The sequence below is a fragment of the Theropithecus gelada genome, chromosome 1 (genome assembly GCF_003255815.1).
Source record: "Theropithecus gelada isolate Dixy chromosome 1, Tgel_1.0, whole genome shotgun sequence".
In the NCBI taxonomy this organism is placed as follows: Eukaryota; Metazoa; Chordata; class Mammalia; order Primates; family Cercopithecidae; genus Theropithecus; species Theropithecus gelada.
The window spans coordinates 179,064,932-179,083,348 of record NC_037668.1 but is presented as its reverse complement, the minus strand read 5'-3'; the positions used below and the strand labels follow the sequence as shown (position 1 = coordinate 179,083,348).

Sequence of the window (18,417 nt, the reverse complement as noted above, 5' to 3'; positions counted from 1 at the left end):
TGTAGTTGCAGCTACTTAGGAGGCTGAGACAGGAGAAGTGATTGAACCTGCAAGGTTGCAATGAGCCAAGATCAGGCCACAGCACTCCAGCCTAGGCAGCAAAGTGAGACTGTCAAAAAAACAAAACAAAACACCAAAATGAGCACAGACATCTTACAAAGTATCTCTTCGAAAGATACTGTCAAATTTTTATCCCACAGAAAGTCATTTTAGTTAGTACTATGTAAGTTTATCTTAAGTTATTCTATGGAAGTGTGAAGTGGCTGAGGTGTCAAACAATAACCAAAATGGATAGTTATCACAGAACACAATTCTGGCATATTGCTGTGATTTGTGGAGCAGCACTTTTTTTGTTCACTGAAATCTTTTAAAGTACTTTCTAAAACCTAATGTACTTTACTCATAGTCTGTGTCATTGTTTCTCAGCCTTTACAGACAAAAACAAGACATCAGAGAGGAAATGGTTTATCCATGCTATCATCACTGTATTTACAATCATCGTTTTTAATCTTTTCCACATCAGGATCACATAAGGAAAGGGAAAGTTTCCATCTCTTCCTGATTCTAGCGTGAAGTGAACTATCTAAAAATAGCCTCACTCTTACGTCATGTATTTCCCTTTTCATTTTACCCCAGCATCCACACATCATTGGTCATACCTTTGAGTCATGTTTGTAAACACTAGAAAGCTCTTTCTTTTCTTTGCCCTCACGCAATTGCTCCACAATGTGAACTTTTGGTTTATTTTGATGTTGAATAATCATGAATGAATAATTGTGAACAGTGCTGGACAAGAAATAACAAGCTGATTAATTCAGCTGAATAGAGGGGAAAAAAAAGAGATTGGTGATAAAAGCTTTCTCAAGTTCCAAACAAGAAATTATTTGCATACATATGGGATTTTCAGCGAAATGTAATTGTATTTAGCATAATAGCTTATGAAGCAAATGCTTTCATATACATTAAATCCTTTTATGTATATATGTGTGTGTGTGTAGATTTGTATTCATAAGTGGTATTGAGAGAGTTGATCAACATAAAATTCATGACATTCCAGAAGCCAAAAGAGCAGTGCAAGTTCAATGAAAAGGGTATTTTTCTCTGAATGTAAGGCCGTATGTTAAAGTACTTGTTTTCTTCTAATGTAAACTACTGAGGTCTTTATACATTTTATCATTTAATCCTCTCAGCAATCCTATGAGAAAGATGATAGTATTAGCTTTATTTTACAGAGGTAGAAAAATGAGTTGCTGAGAAATAAGGAACAGATGAAATAGAGATAAGATGGGATGGGAGTCTGCTATGTCAGGGATAGTGAATAATCTAGTCTGTGTTTTTTTGTTCCTCATTATCTCTGTGTTGCCTGTAGGGGAGCATCACTGTACACTGCAGCCACCAAAAATAATTTGTTTCTTGTTGACCTGTGGTGTCTGATTAGTTTGTCTCAGGTCATCCAGCTAGCAAGTTTTAGGGTGTCTGTCTTGGAGCTGGGCCTTTCACACTGCACAACCCAGGCCCACAATCGTGCAGCCCCTTCCTGCCTTTATCATACTTTACTATAATATCTATTTATCTTTCCTGTTGATTTATAAACTCAAATCTTCAAGGACAGCCTATCTCTTATGCTTAGAACATAGCTCACTGATAATTGTTGGATGAATTAACAAATACTCTGAGGAAATTGTCCAGGCGTACTGCAAAGTCTCACCTTGTATTTTTTCCTGGCATTTATCACAGTTTTAAACACAAAGTGTTATTTGATTGCTATCTTTTGCCCAACAGGCTATAAATCCCATAACAACAAAAACTGTGAATGTTTTACTCACTGTTATGTCCCCACTTCTAACATGGAACCTAGCTGGCCACTATTGACTGTTGTGGAATGGATCAATGTGATGACAAGAGTAGTTAAAAAGAACTTAAGATTCTAGTGACAGTATCCCCGAAACTTCCCCCTCTAGGAATTTTCCTCTCTAATGTTCCTCTCTCTCTTCCCTTTCTTTTTCCTCTTTTGGTTTCCTCATTTTTGTCCTTCCATCTCTTTTCTTCTCTTTACTGGCAATTATTTATTAAACATTTGCATAACACTTAATATGTGGTAAGCACTGTTTTAAGCACTGTAAAGTATTAATTTATTTAATTCTAATAGCAATCCTATGAGATAGGTATTATTTATATCATCCACATTTTATATCTGAGATGGAGACACTGAGTTTAGAAACACGCCCAAGGCCATGGAGCTTGTATTTGGACTCAGGCATCTGGTCCCAGAATCTGTGCTTTTCCCACTATGATATTCTGCTTCTTATTTATTCCACTCTCCCTGAAGATGCACATAAATGGAAATGAGGTCTCTTCACTACATCTATGTTCTTCAGTTTAAACTTAATTTTAGGGGTGCTTACCCCAGTGAGTTAGCCTGCTTTGGTTCAGAGACAAACCAACCTCAAATCTCAGTGGCTGACCACGAACATGTATTTCTTGGCCACTTACATGCCAGCAATTGTCAATCACCTGTGGAGGCTCTGTTCTATTTGTCTTCTCATGCTGGTGGGAATGTATAATCAGCTTACCAGGAAGGGAGCTAATACGTGGAAACCATCATACAATTTGCCACGGCCATTAAATAAGCTCTTGGTACATCTGTACAGTCCTCTGTTGGCCATTACATGTAATAGCAATGCTCTGAGGCCAAAGGTTCAACTTATTTTCACAAAAAGAAGACAAAAAGCTGAGTCAGAGTAACTCAAATATTTTTGTATACATAAAATGAATGAAGTTTTGATTGGTACTTTTTAACACTTTGGTGGAGATGATACAGGTGAAAATCCAGTAACAGAGGATTCTTCATTTTGCATCATCAGATTCCTTTTTTACTCCTAAGGGTTGAAAAAACATTCACATGGCTATAAATTCTCTGAACCCATAATTTTTTTTTTTTTTTTTCTCTAGCAGCTTCCTCAACATAATTGTGCTCAGTTCAGTTTATCAATAATTTTTCAAATGCCTGCTGTGGAGCTAGCCTTGTGCCAAGAATTTACATAACAATAGTGAGTTTGTTTCCAATTTCTTTGAGATGTAATGAGCTTCTTGAGAACAGGGTCGTGATTCATCCTAGCAAGGAGTACATTGCTGGCACACAGTAGACACCTAGTGAACACTGAATAATGGTCAGACCAACTGAATCAATGAAAACTGAAAATTTCCAAATGCATCTTTCCCTCTTTCCCATAGGAACTTCTACTTGCAGAAAAGTGGGCTAAAATGAACAAGCTCCCCTTTCCAAAGATCGATCCTTATGTGTTTGATCGAGAAGGGCTGAAGGAGTGCTATGTCTTTAAACCCAAGAATCCTGATATGGAGCAAGATTGCCCAACCATCATCCACTTTGTTCTGGCCAACATCAACTTCAGAAAGTACAAGGCTCCAGGTATGTAGGGAGTAAGCTGTATTCCATAAAATAGAAATTAAGTAGGGGAGTGAAACTGACATTATTAAGCTGTTTCACTCTGGCGCTGCTGTACCAGCTATTACACTACCGAATGTCTCCCTTACCTTGATAAATAGATGCTATTCTGAGACCTCAAGTACTTCTCCTCTTACCCCTAGATCCCCTGACTTGCTCACAGTCCAGAAACTGAAAAGTCAGCAACTAGTTTAGCAAAAATCTCTGGGACTTTACTTCAATACTTCGAATTGTGTTTGTTCTGATTGATTTTTAATCAAACATTTTGACTATCACCCTTGTAAGAAAGCTTTTATTTCAGAAAAATCATGCAAATTTCTGGGAATTTCAGTTGACCACAAGATTAACGTAATCTAGCAGTACACAATGGCTAGCAATTTCAGTTTGCCATGTTGTATTTCATAGAAAACAAGAATCAAGTTTGACACGTAGTCTTTGCTGTTTTGTTTTGTTTTTTTTAACCACAACCAGAGGAGTCTCTCGACTCTTGTGTATCCTGGAAAATGTTGATTAACCAAAGGAGATCTAAAGATTTACATGCAGAATGCTTACGGCTCCAAAAACCGTATTTTGGGACCAGAAAATGTGTTTTCCATTTTATGAATGGAAAGACACAAAAAATAGGGAGGGTGAGTAATGGGAATATGCGAGAAAAATGGTGTTTTTCTAGATTTCTCAGGAAGACAAAGAAAGGACCAATAGAAGTGAAGATTATTGTGAAGCATATAGTTCAGCATAGGAGAAGGTAGAAATCTGACATTTTTAGTTATCAGTCAGTAGAGCACTTGAAACCCAGTGAATTTTCTATCACTGTGAATTCTCAAGGAGAGGCTTACTGAGCAGTTGGCATGTGTAGGGGATTTCCATGGCATAAAGACAGCCACATAATGTTTTAGTTTGGGTTCTCCCAGAAAGTAATTCTGAGAAAAGGACTCAAGTGCAAGTAGTTTATTTGGATGAGCTGAGGAACACTCTAGTTTATTAGTAAGGAAATGGGGAAGTGGTAAAGGGAAGGAAGGCTGACAACAAAGTTGCATTAGCAAGCCGGCTACCACAATGGGAACTTGATCCCCTGGGAAAGACTACGAAATGGAATAGACCTGTGTCCCACAGTCATGCTTCCCACACACACCAAAAGGCAGGGGAATGGAGTATTTAGATACTAACTCTCTAGAGTCTTTGGTTGACCACCGCCTGGGGAACAGTGTTATTTATCAGAAATTCCAGCCTGCTGCAAGTGGGCCAAGAAGACTTCTACAGTTGCAGGGCAGGATAGAAAGCCCTCAAGCACAGAGATGTCAGATACTGGCAGTTGGATGTCATCCGGTCAGAACACAGAGAAATGATAAAGTCAGAGATGCTACGGAGTACCTGGCTCTGTGGGGGCTCCCACTGCTGTCTTTATGTGTGTATGTTTTATTCCTTGGATTTTAGAGATATTTTGTAGTTTTCAAAATAGCACCCTTTGTGACTCTTCTGGTATTTAGGTGTTCCAAGGGAAACTGAGGAAGAGAAAGAAATCGCTGACTTTGATATTTTTGATGACCCGGAATCACCATTTTCAACCTTCAATTTTCAATATCCAAATCAAGCATTCAAAAGACTACATGATCTTATGCACTTCAATACTCTGAACAACATTGATGTAAGTATCTCCTGTGGCCATCGACTATGTCAAATGACTTCCATACCATATAAATACACTAATACCTCTTTTTAATTAAAAATAAAAAAAATAAGTGTTATGAATGACACCACCCAAAATATGCCACTTTACTTTTCATGAATTATTTTGCTAATCTTCAGAAGAACCCTACAAAACTAACAAATAAGGAAAAATAAGGAAACTCATTTTATGCTATTATTTTATTGAATGGTGAATACTCAGTTTCTTTCCCAAAGTATCTAATATATTTATTATATGATAAATTATAATTAAGGAAGAAAAGTGATGAAAAGGAAATATGAGCATGAAAATGAATGGAGCCAGAAGTGTAGTTAATCTGCAAAAATATAACATGAATTTTAATAAATACACTTATGATTTTACGTTTTCTTTTTGTGAATTTGGGCAGTATCACAAAAGGTAACAGCCTTTCCTTTTTTTATTTTTTGAGACGGAGTCTCACTCTGTCGCCCAGGCTGGAGTGCAGTGGCGCGATCTCAGCTCACTGCAAGCTGTGCCTCCCAGGTTCACACCATTCTCCTGCCTCAGCCTCCCGAGTAGCTGGGACTACAGGCACCTGCCACCACGCCCGGCTAATTTTTTTTTTTTTTTGTATTTTTAATACAGACAGGGTTTCACCGCGTTAGTCTCCATCTCCTGACCTCGTGATCTGCCCTCCTTGGCCTCCCAAAGTGCTGGGATTACAGGCGTGAGCCACCGCGCCCTGCCAGCCTTTCCTATTTTTAGCCTTTGAGATGTCAAGTACTCTTTGCTTTAGAAAAAAGATTGTCATCAGTATCAATCCTTCCTATCATTAGTGTATCTTCTGCTAAGATTCTGTGTCTAGGTGAAATTCTTTCATTTTTAACTTACCATTTAGGAACACTATTCTGTAACTGAAATCATTGACTTGTGGTTCCAAATCATAGTGTCTGACAAATGATTATCAGTTGTGAAAGCTTAAGTTCATTGGCCTGATTGGATTTTGTACATTAGAAAAACAGAAAAAAAGAAATTAAATGGAGAAGGAAAGGCATCATGCTGATTTGCCAGTCTTTTTGGTGACTGTGTAAATAGCATAAAGGAACTCAGAATATGTGAATGAGTGTTCTGTTTATATGGGCTCTAATTAGATTTTGTGAGCTAATAGAACTCCACACATCTAGTTTGCTTGCTTGTTTCGTTTGGCCTGAGACTAGTAATGATCAATTGTGTGCAGTCGTCACAGTTGCACCATAGTATATTTGTCAATCAATATCTTTAATTTTTGTAAATGTGTAAAATTTCCCCCAATAAGCTTTGATTCTTACAACTATAAAATTCTTTTCGGCCTTCATTTACAAATAGATGATAATTCATCTAAAAATGCTTATCAAAATGTATAGCATATGTCATTTTCTCCATAGATTTGTTTCCTTTTTAGAAAAAATACTTCAAGCAGTGGACATCTGAAAGCCACGTGATACATTATCTCTATGGTGATGGCAAAAATTGAAAGGTTAAGAGAAAAATGTTTAATCTATGATTTGTAGGGAATGAACAGAAATTCTCAAAATAGAGTTAGTTGCATTTTATAAAACCTCATGCTAATAAAAGAAAGGTAAGAGTTAATATCACAGTCACCCTATTTTTCCAGTTTGACCCAATAAACTCAAAACTAGACATTCCTTGGGATGAAATGTATTAAATTTGGTAAGTCTTTCTCAAATGGAAAAAACAGATTGTAGGAATATACAAATGTCGTGTTGGACTTTGGAATAGATATACATATACATATGTGTATCTTAACCAAGTACATTTGTCTTGCTGTTCTAATTTATATAAAGTCTGCTAAACAATTTGCAATAAGGAATGATATAGTTTTATTTATATATTTTACAAACATTCTTCAAAGTAGTTCGTTTGATACATAGATGTAAAAGTTAGCACCTGAACAAAAATAGACTGAATCCCAGAACAACTGTCCTGACTTACACACCTCATCAAATGTTGATTCTTCACAAGCCGTTAATTTAGCAGTTTTAAACATCCGTTTTCACATTTTATTGTGACAAAATATACAAAACATAAAATTTACCATTTTAACCATTTTTAAGTGTACAGTTTAGTGGCATTAAGTGCATTGCATTATTGTGCAACCATCCCCACCATCTATCTCCAGAACGTTTTACATCCTCCCAATCTAAAACTTTGCACCCACTAACCAGTAAGTCCCCATTTCCCCTGCATTTTTAGTAACAATACTGTCAGATTTTTGTAAGAAGATTGATAAATTCATTAAAAAAGTATGAAAGTGAAAAGGACCAAAGTAGGCTAACTCATCTTGAAGAAGGAAAGCAAAGTTAGAAGACTTGCTTTACCAAATAGAAAGACAGAAAGGTAACATAATTAAGAAAACATGACATTGTCCAAGGACAGACAGTAGCACTAAATAAAATCATCCTTAAATAAATTGTGACTATCTATAAGAAAAAAAGTGATCAGATGATTATTCACAAAGGAAAAAACTAAATTGACCTCTTTCACATTATCAACGAAGCCAATTCCAGATAGCCTGTAGATCTGAGTAGAAAAGTAAACCAAGTTTCTAGAATACAACATAGGGGAGTATCTTTATGGCTTTGACCCAGGGAAATATTTTTTACACCTGACGCTAAAAGCATTAGCCATAAAGGGCAATCTTTTCTATATCTCCAAGTCCTTCAGTTCGGAGAATTAAGTAGTTTGTAATTGCTTCTACTACTGTTTCTGGCACAGCATGTGTAGACAATGTCATGGGCATTATATCATCTTTAAATGTCATAAATGTGACTTTGAATAAGCTGCTTACACTTTTTGAGCCTCCCCTTCCTCTTCTCTGAAACAGATGTGGTAGGATCTATAATAATTATAGTAGTGAATGCTTAATTGGGTGATGCATGATTACAGAAGCTGCTTAATAAATGGGAACCTTACCTATACATGTCCTTATCTTGTACCCTTGAAGGTCCATGGGGATTACACCCAAAGACCTTTGCAAATGCCCCAGATTAACAACATAGACAAGTTTGTACAGGTAATGCCAGCTTAGGCAGTAAGTAAATATTTTCTGAATGAACAAATGAAGGTAGGCTTTTTCCAGAATTACATGAACATTGAGACTCATGTTCAAGTAATTTCTCTTTGTGTGTGTGTGTGTGTGTGTGTGTGTATGTGCACGTGCGCGTTTCATAAACAGATAAAATTTTCAGTTTTCACTGACATTTTATCTCTTCCTTAGTGTGACTCCCTTCTTCTCCACTTTAAGAAAACACATTTTTATCAGAATCATAACTTTGTAAATGATGGTACTTAAAGAGCAACAAAACTCTGCTGAGTTAGCTAACTCTCTCATTCCCACACCATTTGAATAGAGTAGGAGACCGATTCACACTTCAGCAACACGGCATATGTTTACTGCCATAGACCATCAGAGTTCTTTGTAAAGAGTGGATGGACATTGTGAATATAAACTCTTACAATGCAAAGTCACTTCTTTGCCAATTTCATAGACAAGTTTTCAACTTTGCAACTGTGACCACTGTGGCTTAGGGCAACATTTCCTCTTCAATTCACTCTGACCTCAATTTTTCCTCCGAAGAGGCCATGCTGTGTCAGCCAGCTGCACCCTCCTATTGCTTCATTTTATCAAGAGATCCTAGCTGGCCTGCTTCGCCAAAGCTAAATTTTAGTTTATCTTTAGAGGACTTCTGCTCTGTTTCTGCTCACGTCATGACAGCAGCCTGGGTTTCTCATAGCATCAGGTTTCTGCTCTTACTCAATCCTCCCAAATTCCTTTTCACTGAACATTGTCTCGATACTTGTACAATTATAGTAGTATTTCATTTTTTTTCCCTTCAAAAACTTAATGTATAGTGACTTACACTGGTAGACATGTGATGGTGGCGGGGCAGGGACGGGATGCAGAGACATTGGAGTCTGACCAAATTGGGTATTCAAATCCTTGCTCTGCTGCCTCTTGGCTGGGTGACATTGGGCGTATTGGTTAACCTTTCTAAATTTTGCTTTCCTATTTTGTAAAGGGAAACGATGGTATATATCATGTAGGATTGGGGTGGGGGTTAAGTAAAATAATATAACTTAAGGGCTTGGCATGAAATAGTAAACTGCAGCAGCTAATATAATTATTATTGTTCATAGTTTTTGGCTTTTAATTAAAACCAGTGACTTGCTTTATTTACTTTGTATTCTCTAGACATACTGATCACAATGCCTGACACCTAAAGTAAATATACAGTACAATTTTCATGATGGGTGTTTAATATGTCATTGACTTACTGTGGGTAGCACGTGTCAGGATACAAGGTGCTGTTGGTTGGAGGGAGGCAGTTCCCAACCGTGGGGAATTTGTATATAGTACATGCCTTCCCACGTAGTATGGCTACACACTCTATCTACTGTTAAACCACCACTTTGATCTGGAGGGAATATGTCCTCCGAGATTTCTTTTCTAGGACCTGTTAATTTGCTGTCACAGGAAAATATATGGTTTCCCAGTCTCACTTATTCAAATTATTCATTTGATAGGCATGGTCTTAGAACCATTTATGTGTCAGTTTATTCAGCATATGCCAATGATGCAAAATAATGAGCTTTTTTCTTTCTTAAATAATTTTACAAAGTGCTAAACATTAAATGTTAATTAAAATGAGGATACATCCATATCCAGAAATATTGGTACTTATTTCTTAATTTATTGATATTTCTTCATCTTGATAAGGGTGTATAGGTACAAGTCAAGGTTCTTATCTTTTAAATATAATTTATAAGCTTACTATTATGTATTATTGCCTAATATATTAGTCCATAACTCATCTACCTTTAATGCTGCCTATAATCTCTTTCTGTCTCATTTATTTATTAATTCAACACATATTTATTATTTAGCGTGCCAGAAACTGTTACAGGAACTAGGGGTACAGCATGGAAAGAACAATTAAAAGTTTTGAGTGCTTCATATGAGCCAAATATTTTCCGTCAAATATTTAACACTCAAGACTAGCCTGTGAGGTGGAGTTTTAATTTGTAAGTTAGAAAACTGAGTCATGGATTACTTAGGCAGGTTGCTGGAAATCACGATGATGTGGGGGAGTTGAGATGAGGCTGCGTGTCTTTTCTCTTTCATTCCTTCCTTTTGAACCACCTGTCTCTCAGGCAGCCTTATTTCTTAGTGTTCCCCAAACACAGCCTTCATTCTAGCAGGGCCAGCCAATTCCCAGATGTCTCTGACGCATGCCACAGCCTCCCATCCTCAGCCTTTTCATATGATTATTCTTCTACAGAGAATGCCTGGTCTTCTGCTCCACTTAAAATCCCTGCCTCTCCTTTAACTCAACTGGTCTCATTGTCCCTCTGAACTGAGTGCTGGCCTGTGTCAGTCAACCTCTAGTGAGCACCTGCTGTGTATTTATTAATTTTGCAAATATTTATTATGTACCTTCCATGTTCTAAGTGCTGGTATTTAAAAAAAAAAAAAAAAAAAATGACAAGCCTGATGAACTTTCTGCCTTCCTGACATTTCAGTTCTTATTGAAAAGGCAGGCATTATCCAGCAAGTTCACAGTAATGTACACCTAAATACATTCTCGTGTTCTCCTATATTTGTAATTTTTACTTCTCTAACAAAATACACTGTAACTTTCTCTCTTGGGCTTATTTTTTGTTTTCTATTGTGATGACTCAACATTTGTTTGTAGATTGCTTATAATCTCACCTCTACAAATTTGTTTCTTATGTAGAAGGGAAGATCACATTTTACGTGCTTGTTTTTCTTATTCTCTGCTTTCATTAACACAGATTTAAGAGATCTGGTTCAACAATAGGAGGCTATGGAATGGCACAAGTGAAAGATGACATGGGATAGGTGGTGGGGATGGAGAAGGTTGAGATATGAGGGGTTTTGCTGGGATAACACTGAAGAGAAGGATTTGGAATCTCAATGAATTTCAGGGAAGAATGAAAGAGATACAAAAACCATTTAAAATGGCTTCTTGTATAATAATAAAAACAAAGGTTTAAATTTAATACAATGCCTTTTTGGATATGTGTAGTTGTATCATGTAGGATGCCAAAAGGTTTGAATTTAGTAACTGATTTAGTGCTGGGCTTGGTTTTTTTCTATCACAGAACTGGAACTTCCAAGAACGGTGTTTTCCGCAGTAATCTGAAACACCTAGTTAATGGTTTCATGGTGTGAATATGCCACCTAGTGGTTCAACTTGCACATTCTAATTTGGGATTTTCAGAGTTGGAAGTGTTCGTTTTCCTTTATCAGAATGGCTTGCTCACTCGGAACACGAGCTGAGGTCCAATTACGAGAAATCCACTAGTTCCTGATGTTGATATTGCTGATTTTTTGATGCTCAAGAATTTATTATGAAGGAATTGATAGCAGCAGTCATTGTCGGTTTAATTTTTTCTATGGTCTTTTTTATTTTAGAGCTTTTTAGGAGTTTATAAAGCAAATGGTTGGTTTTTATTTTATTTGGACACTTTTATGCAGTGAGGGTTGATGTTTCATGGATTGCTGCGAGGAGAAACCAATTGATAAATTTGCTGATATAGATCTCTAGAAAGGCAGGGGGATTTTTAAAAGAAGATGTAGTAGGACACTTTGAATAGCAGAAACAATTTGCTGACTTACACAATATAATAAGCTCATTCGTGGTTATATACCTGGTGTGTTTATTTCTTATGAACTTTATAGCTTCACTTCTAATTTAGAGTTCCCAATTTTCATCACATATTGTCAGTTTAGAAATAACAAGCATAATAGCTGTTGTAAAATGTTTATGTACCAGGTATTGTGCAAAACACTTTATAGAAATGATCTCCAATTTTATAGAAATTCTCCATTTATAGAAATGATCCCACAAAACCCCAAATTGGTACATTATTTCCATTTTAAAGAAGCAAAAAACAGGCTCAAGTATTTAGACTAATTCCCCTCCATCTCAGACAGCCAAGAAGTGTTTGTGCCTCGTGGCCTTTGGTCCAAGTCTCCTTCACAGGTCTGAAGCATCTTTTGTCATCACGGAATCATGTTTCCCTATTCATAAGAAAAGTAGGATCAGCAAATATCAGTTTTCCTTAACAGACTCATTCATATTTGAGCCCATTTCCCCAGAAGATAATTACATATATTACATTTTAAAGTAAGGCATATACAAGAATCACATTCCTGTGATAGCTCCCTTTTTCCAAAGTCTGACTGCTTGTTTAAAGTTACTATTAGAGAATAGAGAGCCTTGCTTGTTGGGTGTCTGTGACATAAAGTCACAGAAAAATAACTGCATGTTTGCACCATTTAGATCTCACATGTTGAAGTGATGCAAACACGATCTCCTCAGGCAATGAGCCGTGCTTGCCCAGTGAGCTTGCACGTGGTAATGGGAGAATCCCTCTGAGCCAAGGCCAAGTGGGCCACAGCAGTTGTGAGTGGGAGGAGGCCATAGCGTCCTAAACTGCTCGGACTTGCCAAGTATTCCTACCTGTGGCAGGGGGCTGAAAAGCCCATGGACTGTACCTTAATGTTGCTTAACAATCCCTAAGGTAGAGAATAAAGGGAACTGTGGAATAACTCTGTGACTTGCCTCTGTTCCCTGGTGTCCAGAAACATCTACCTCATTGGTCATCGAGATGAAATGAGGACTGTCCTGGGGAATGGAGTCTTCCTAATTTTAACAAGGTTCTGAAGCAGGAGCAGAGACAAGATGTACTATTCAGGCCTTCTTCCAAAGCCCATTTCCATTGCTCTTCAATAACTGCATCTACCACATTTTGAATGTTCTCTTCTTTCCCCAGATTCTAACTAGGTTTTAACTTCATACCAAAACCAGTGTATCACAATTGAAATAGCAATTCTGAGACGTTGTAGCTTCCTGTGTTTTATTCTGGTTACCATTGACATGGGTATATGTAAAGAATATATATTGGATATATGTACGCTGAATAAAAAGTAGTAATTCATTTTCACCAATGAAATCACAGAGCATGGCATTTCCTAGATAGAGCAGTCTCATGTTTTATAACTGTTGGTTCAGTTGAGGAAGGCAGGCAATTATCCAGCAATGCCTTCTTCCTCCACTAGGAAAAGCTTTTACTTTCCTGGTGGTCTTTCATTTCTACTTGCCCACTAATTATAAAGCACATAAATTATAGATTTAGTAATTACTTGTTTCTTCCCTGTTATCCAACCCTTTTGGCAAAGAGTAGAACCTACATAACTTTACCATGCTACCATTTTATTCCCAAATTTATCAGCACAAAATCTAGAACATTTCCAGGATCCTTCTTTCACCGGTAAGGGAAGGAACAGTAGCTGAATATAAGCTTAACAAGACAGCAGTGGTGGGATGTTGAATTTAAATGTGTATGCATGACTCATAGATTTCTATTCATATATGCCAAAAATACCCTAATAAAAAGATTCATTAGATTTTTGTTTTAATAAAAAATGTATAAATGAGTTCATAGCAGCACTAATTATACAACTTCCATCTCTATTTACAGGTGATAAAAGAAGCCATGGTTGAAAGCATCGAATATAGAAGACAGAATCCATCTCGTTGCTCTGTTTCCCTTAGTAATGTTGAGGCAAGAAAATTTTTCAACAAGGAGTTTCTAAGTAAACCCAAAGCATAGTTCATGTACTGGAAAAGGCAGCAGTTTCTGATGCTGAGGCAGTTTGCAATTCCATGACAACTGGATTTAAAAGTACAGTACAGATAGTCGTACTGATCATGAGAGACTGGCTGATACTCAAAGTTGCAGTGACTGAGCTGCATGAGAATAATACTATTATATGTTAGTTAGGTTGACAAACGATGTTGATTATGTAAGGATATACTTAGCTACATTTTCAGTCAGTATGAACTTCCTGACACAAATGTAGGGATATATACAGTATTTTTAAACATTTCTCACCAACTTTCTTATGTGTGTTCTTTTTAAAAATGGTTTTTTCTTTTAAACTATTTAACAGTTCAATCTCAATAAGACTTCCCATTATGTATGAATGTTATTCACTGACTAGATTTATTCATCCCATGAGACAACACTATTTTTATTTATATATGCATATATATACATACCTGAAATAAATACATAAATATACAAATAAGCATGAGATAACTGAGTTGTTATTTTTTTAATGAGATGTTGGACTATTGCTATGAAAGATTCTCATATTCACTGCTTTCAAATGCAAAAGGTGTTCATCCTAAACTCAAGTGTGAAACTTTTAATTTAATTTAATTTAATTAACTTTTCTGTGAGACGGAGTCTCACTCTGTCGTCCAGGCTGGAGTGCAGTGGCGTGATCTTGACTCACTGCAACCCCTCCTCCTGGGTTCAAATGATTCTCCTGCTTCAGCTTCCCAAGTAGCTGGGACTACAGGTGTCCGCCACCACACCCAGCCAATTTTTATATTTTTAGTAGAGACGGGGTTTCACCATGTTGGCCAGGCTGGTCTCGAACTCCTGACCCCGTGATCTGCCTGCCTCAGCCTTCGAAAGTGCTGGGATTACAGGCGTGAGCCACTGTGCCTGGCCGAAACTTTTAATTTTAAATCATGGATGTTTTTCTGAAAAGATGAATATATAATTATTTTGAGAAAGTGGTATGTGTTTATTCATTAAGTAGAAGAAATATACCACTTCTAATGTAACACTTCACTTGGCTAATATTATCCTGGACTGCTTATCCAACAACCAGTGTAGTTGACCTCAGAGAATAATCCAAAAAAGTGGTAAGGGCTGAATCAAGCTTAATAAGTGGCCTGCCTTTTGCATCTGCAAGACCTGTCTTGGGAACACTGTATGACACAACTGTGGCTGCAGTTGCAGCTGAACTGTTCTGGTTCAGAATGTTCCAAAGCTAAGGTCTTCCTCTTCTTAACTCTCTGCCATTCTTCTTTCCTTGAATTATCTTTCTTTAAGCTCTTTATTCATTTTTCTTTTTATCCTCTCACCTTTCCCATTTCTGCCTATGAGGAAAAACAGAAAACAATAAAGGGAAGCCTTGAACATTCATTCTATTGTTCACTGATTTATGCCTATGGCAAATGAGCGCCTACTGCACGCTGTCAGGCATGTTGCAGGATCTCAGGATCTTGGGGCACAACAGTGGAAAAAACTGACCAAAGTGCCTGCCTAAGGACCTTGCATTCTGGTGGAGATGACCAAAGATGATAAGCATGACAAAGACATATGTAGAATGTTAAGAGAGTGATGAGTGCTAAGAAGAAAATTAAAGCAGGAAAAAGAGGAGATGGGAAGTGTTAGAGGTGTGTAATTTTACATGGGGTCCTGGGGAAGTGTTGCAGGAAGTCAGGGACCTTGAACAGAGGGACTGACTGAAGCCATGGCAGAAGAACATAAATTGTGAAGATTTCATGGACACTTACCACTTCCCCAATCAATACCCTTGTGATTTCCTATGCCTATCTTTAATCTCTTAATCCCGCCATCTTCGTAAGCTGAGGAGGATGTATGTCGCCATGGGACCCTGTGATGATTGTGTTAACTACACAAATTGTTTGTAGAGCATGTGTGTTTGAACAATAAGAAATCTAGGTACCTTGGAAAAAGAGCAGGATAACAGCAATGTTCAGGGAACAAGGGAGATAACCTTAAACTCTGACTGCCGGTGAACCGGGTGAAACAGAGCCATATTTCTCTTCTTTCAAAAGCAAATAGGAGAAATATCACTGAATTCTTTTACTCAGCAAGGAACATCCCTGAGAAAGAGAATGGCCCCTGGGGGTAGGCCTCCAAAATGGCTGCTTTGGGGGGTGGCTGCCTTTTATGGTCAAAAGCGAAGGGATGAAATAAGCCCTGGTCTCCTGTAGAGCTCCCAGGCTTATTAGGAGGAGGAGATTCCTGCCTAATAAATTTTGGTCAGACTGGTTGTCTGCTCTCAAACCCTATCTCCTGATACAACGTTATCAATGACAATGCATGTCCGAAACTTCATGAGTAATTTTAATTTAGCCCCATCCTGTGGTCCTGTGATCTCGCCCTGCCTCCATTTGCTTTGCTTTTATTACCTTGTGAAGTATGTGATCTCTGTGACCCACACCCTATTCGTATGCTCCCTCTCTGTTTTGAAAATCGCTAATAAAAACTTGCTGGTTTTACAGCTCAGGGGCATCACAGAAACTGCCGACATGTGATGTCTCCCCTAGACACCCAGCTTTAAAATTTCTCGCTCTTGTACTCTTTCCCTTTATTTCTCAGACCAGCTGATGCTTAGGGAAATAGAAGAGAACCCATGATAACTATCAGGGGTGGGTTCCCCCGATGGGGAAGGCCATAATATGAAGGTGACATCATAGCAAAGAGGTGAAGAGCTGAGGGAGCAAGACCTGTGGCTATCCAATGGAAGAGTGTTGCCAGCAGAGGAATAACAAATCAAAGTTCCCTGAGGTAGAGCACCAAGCATATTCTGGAAACAGAGAAAGGATAAATGTGCCTAAGGCAGAGTGGGAGGTGTACAATTAATTTTCTCTTATTTGTTCAAACCTTGGCAATATTGTTTGTATTTGATTTATCCTTCCAAATACCTTGTAAAGAAACAAGACCAGAGAAGTTTAAGAAATACGTCCAAGATGACTAAATTATGAACCAGGTCCCTATGCCCTTGACCCTATGGCCTGTATGTCACCATCTATGGTGCCCTCTAGAAACAAATTAGATGAACACTTGAGTGACAGTCATTATAAAGCTGAGACCAACTAGAACACTTGCTTTCCCTTTGTTCACAAGCTTTTAGTTTCTTAACTACAATAACAGAGGCTTTTCATCTAATTCAGCTTTGCCATTTGTTCATTTATGAATTTACTAGAATTCTGATTTTATAAAAACACACTGGATGGCCAGTTAAATCTGTATATTTACTTTTTCATTATTTCTTTGTTCCAAAGAATGACTGACAAGTAAGATGTCACCTTAGTCTTCCCCAAAATTGTCAACATGCCCTAGTAATTTCGGCTTGGCTCTTTGCCTTTTTCACGCAAGCACAAGCATTCTAGTTTGTTCATTGTTCACACCCATGACAGGGCTGCTACTTTACCTCATCCATGTACAAGCTGTAAACTTTCAGGTTTTGTTTTTGTTTTTGTTTTGATAAGCAATGAAAGCAACAAAATAAAAGCTTGGTGTGTGTATTTATATATCTAATTTCATTTCTTCTGAAGTATACAATTTTAAAGTTTTCATAAATATCTTTGTTCTAACATGGAAAACACTTTATAAAAGTTTCAACAGTAGTTCCTCTTTCTTTTTCCTTTCCCCTTCTCTTTATCTCCTTAAACAATTAAATCCCAAAGCCACGGGAATCAATGGGGAAACAAAGTCAGACACCAAAACCTGAGTCGGGAGGGCATCCATACAGAGGAAGGGGTGGCACGGACAGTGCAGCTTGCTTACACATGGGGGAACTGATCAAGTAATTAAATATATGAAATATAATAAATAAAACGGGTGCCAGTTTTCTCACTGGAATGGAGTTACAAATATGAAAATGAAGAAAAACAGAACGTTTGTGTGGTGTTAGCTTGAAGTAGGAGGTATTAGTATGAATTCATGGGTTTTAGTATAAGTAGAGATATATAGAATAAATAGACATGAAAGTGGATGTGTGTACACCCACTGTAGGTCTGTCATTGAGAGGATATGGGAGCAGTGATACTCCCAATGGCAATGAGCACACTTGGTACATAGAAATTGGCTTTCAAATCCCATTATATAATAACAGAAACCTAGGATCCTCAAAGAAGTGGCTGATTCTAGGTCTGGGACAGAACAAGTATAAAATGATGCTAGACCATTTTACTTTGCCACAGAACAGAAGTGCTCAAAGAATGATAAGGGCATATTAGAAAGACACATAAGCCAGCCTGAAGGGACACCTACTGGCTCTTTTTGAGAAAAATTAAACATTCAAATGAATAATGTTAGCAACAGATTAATTCATTGAATAATATAGGAAACAATGACCCCATTTGATGTAAATAAATAGATTAATAAGGAACCAGATATTTACATAATCTCAAATTACTTCCTCTTATAAAATACTTAATTACAAACGGACAAAAGTAATTTTCTAGTAGAGAAACCTGGCAGACTAAGTAATCAAAATTGGTGTTCTCAAAAGTGAGGCAAACCGAAACTGCTCCACCTGGTAGAATGCAATGAGAACGTAGCATCGCTTCTGTGATCATCCTGCCATAGATGCAGCACCTGA

General features: G+C 37.4%; 1 protein-coding gene across 2 annotated transcripts in view; it reads left to right on the top strand.

Annotated features, from left to right (window-relative positions):
• Positions 1–14,285, top strand: part of PLA2G4A (phospholipase A2 group IVA) — a 154,455-nt gene extending 140,170 nt beyond the window's left edge. For both annotated transcript variants that reach the window (XM_025370665.1, XM_025370654.1), the window contains 3 exons: positions 3,235–3,430; positions 4,954–5,111; positions 13,683–14,285. In XM_025370665.1, the coding sequence (XP_025226450.1) occupies positions 3,235–3,430; positions 4,954–5,111; positions 13,683–13,814 (486 nt within the window). In that variant the 3' untranslated portion in view covers positions 13,815–14,285. The remainder of the gene's footprint in view (positions 1–3,234; positions 3,431–4,953; positions 5,112–13,682) is intronic.
• Positions 14,286–18,417: the final 4,132 nt, after the last annotated feature.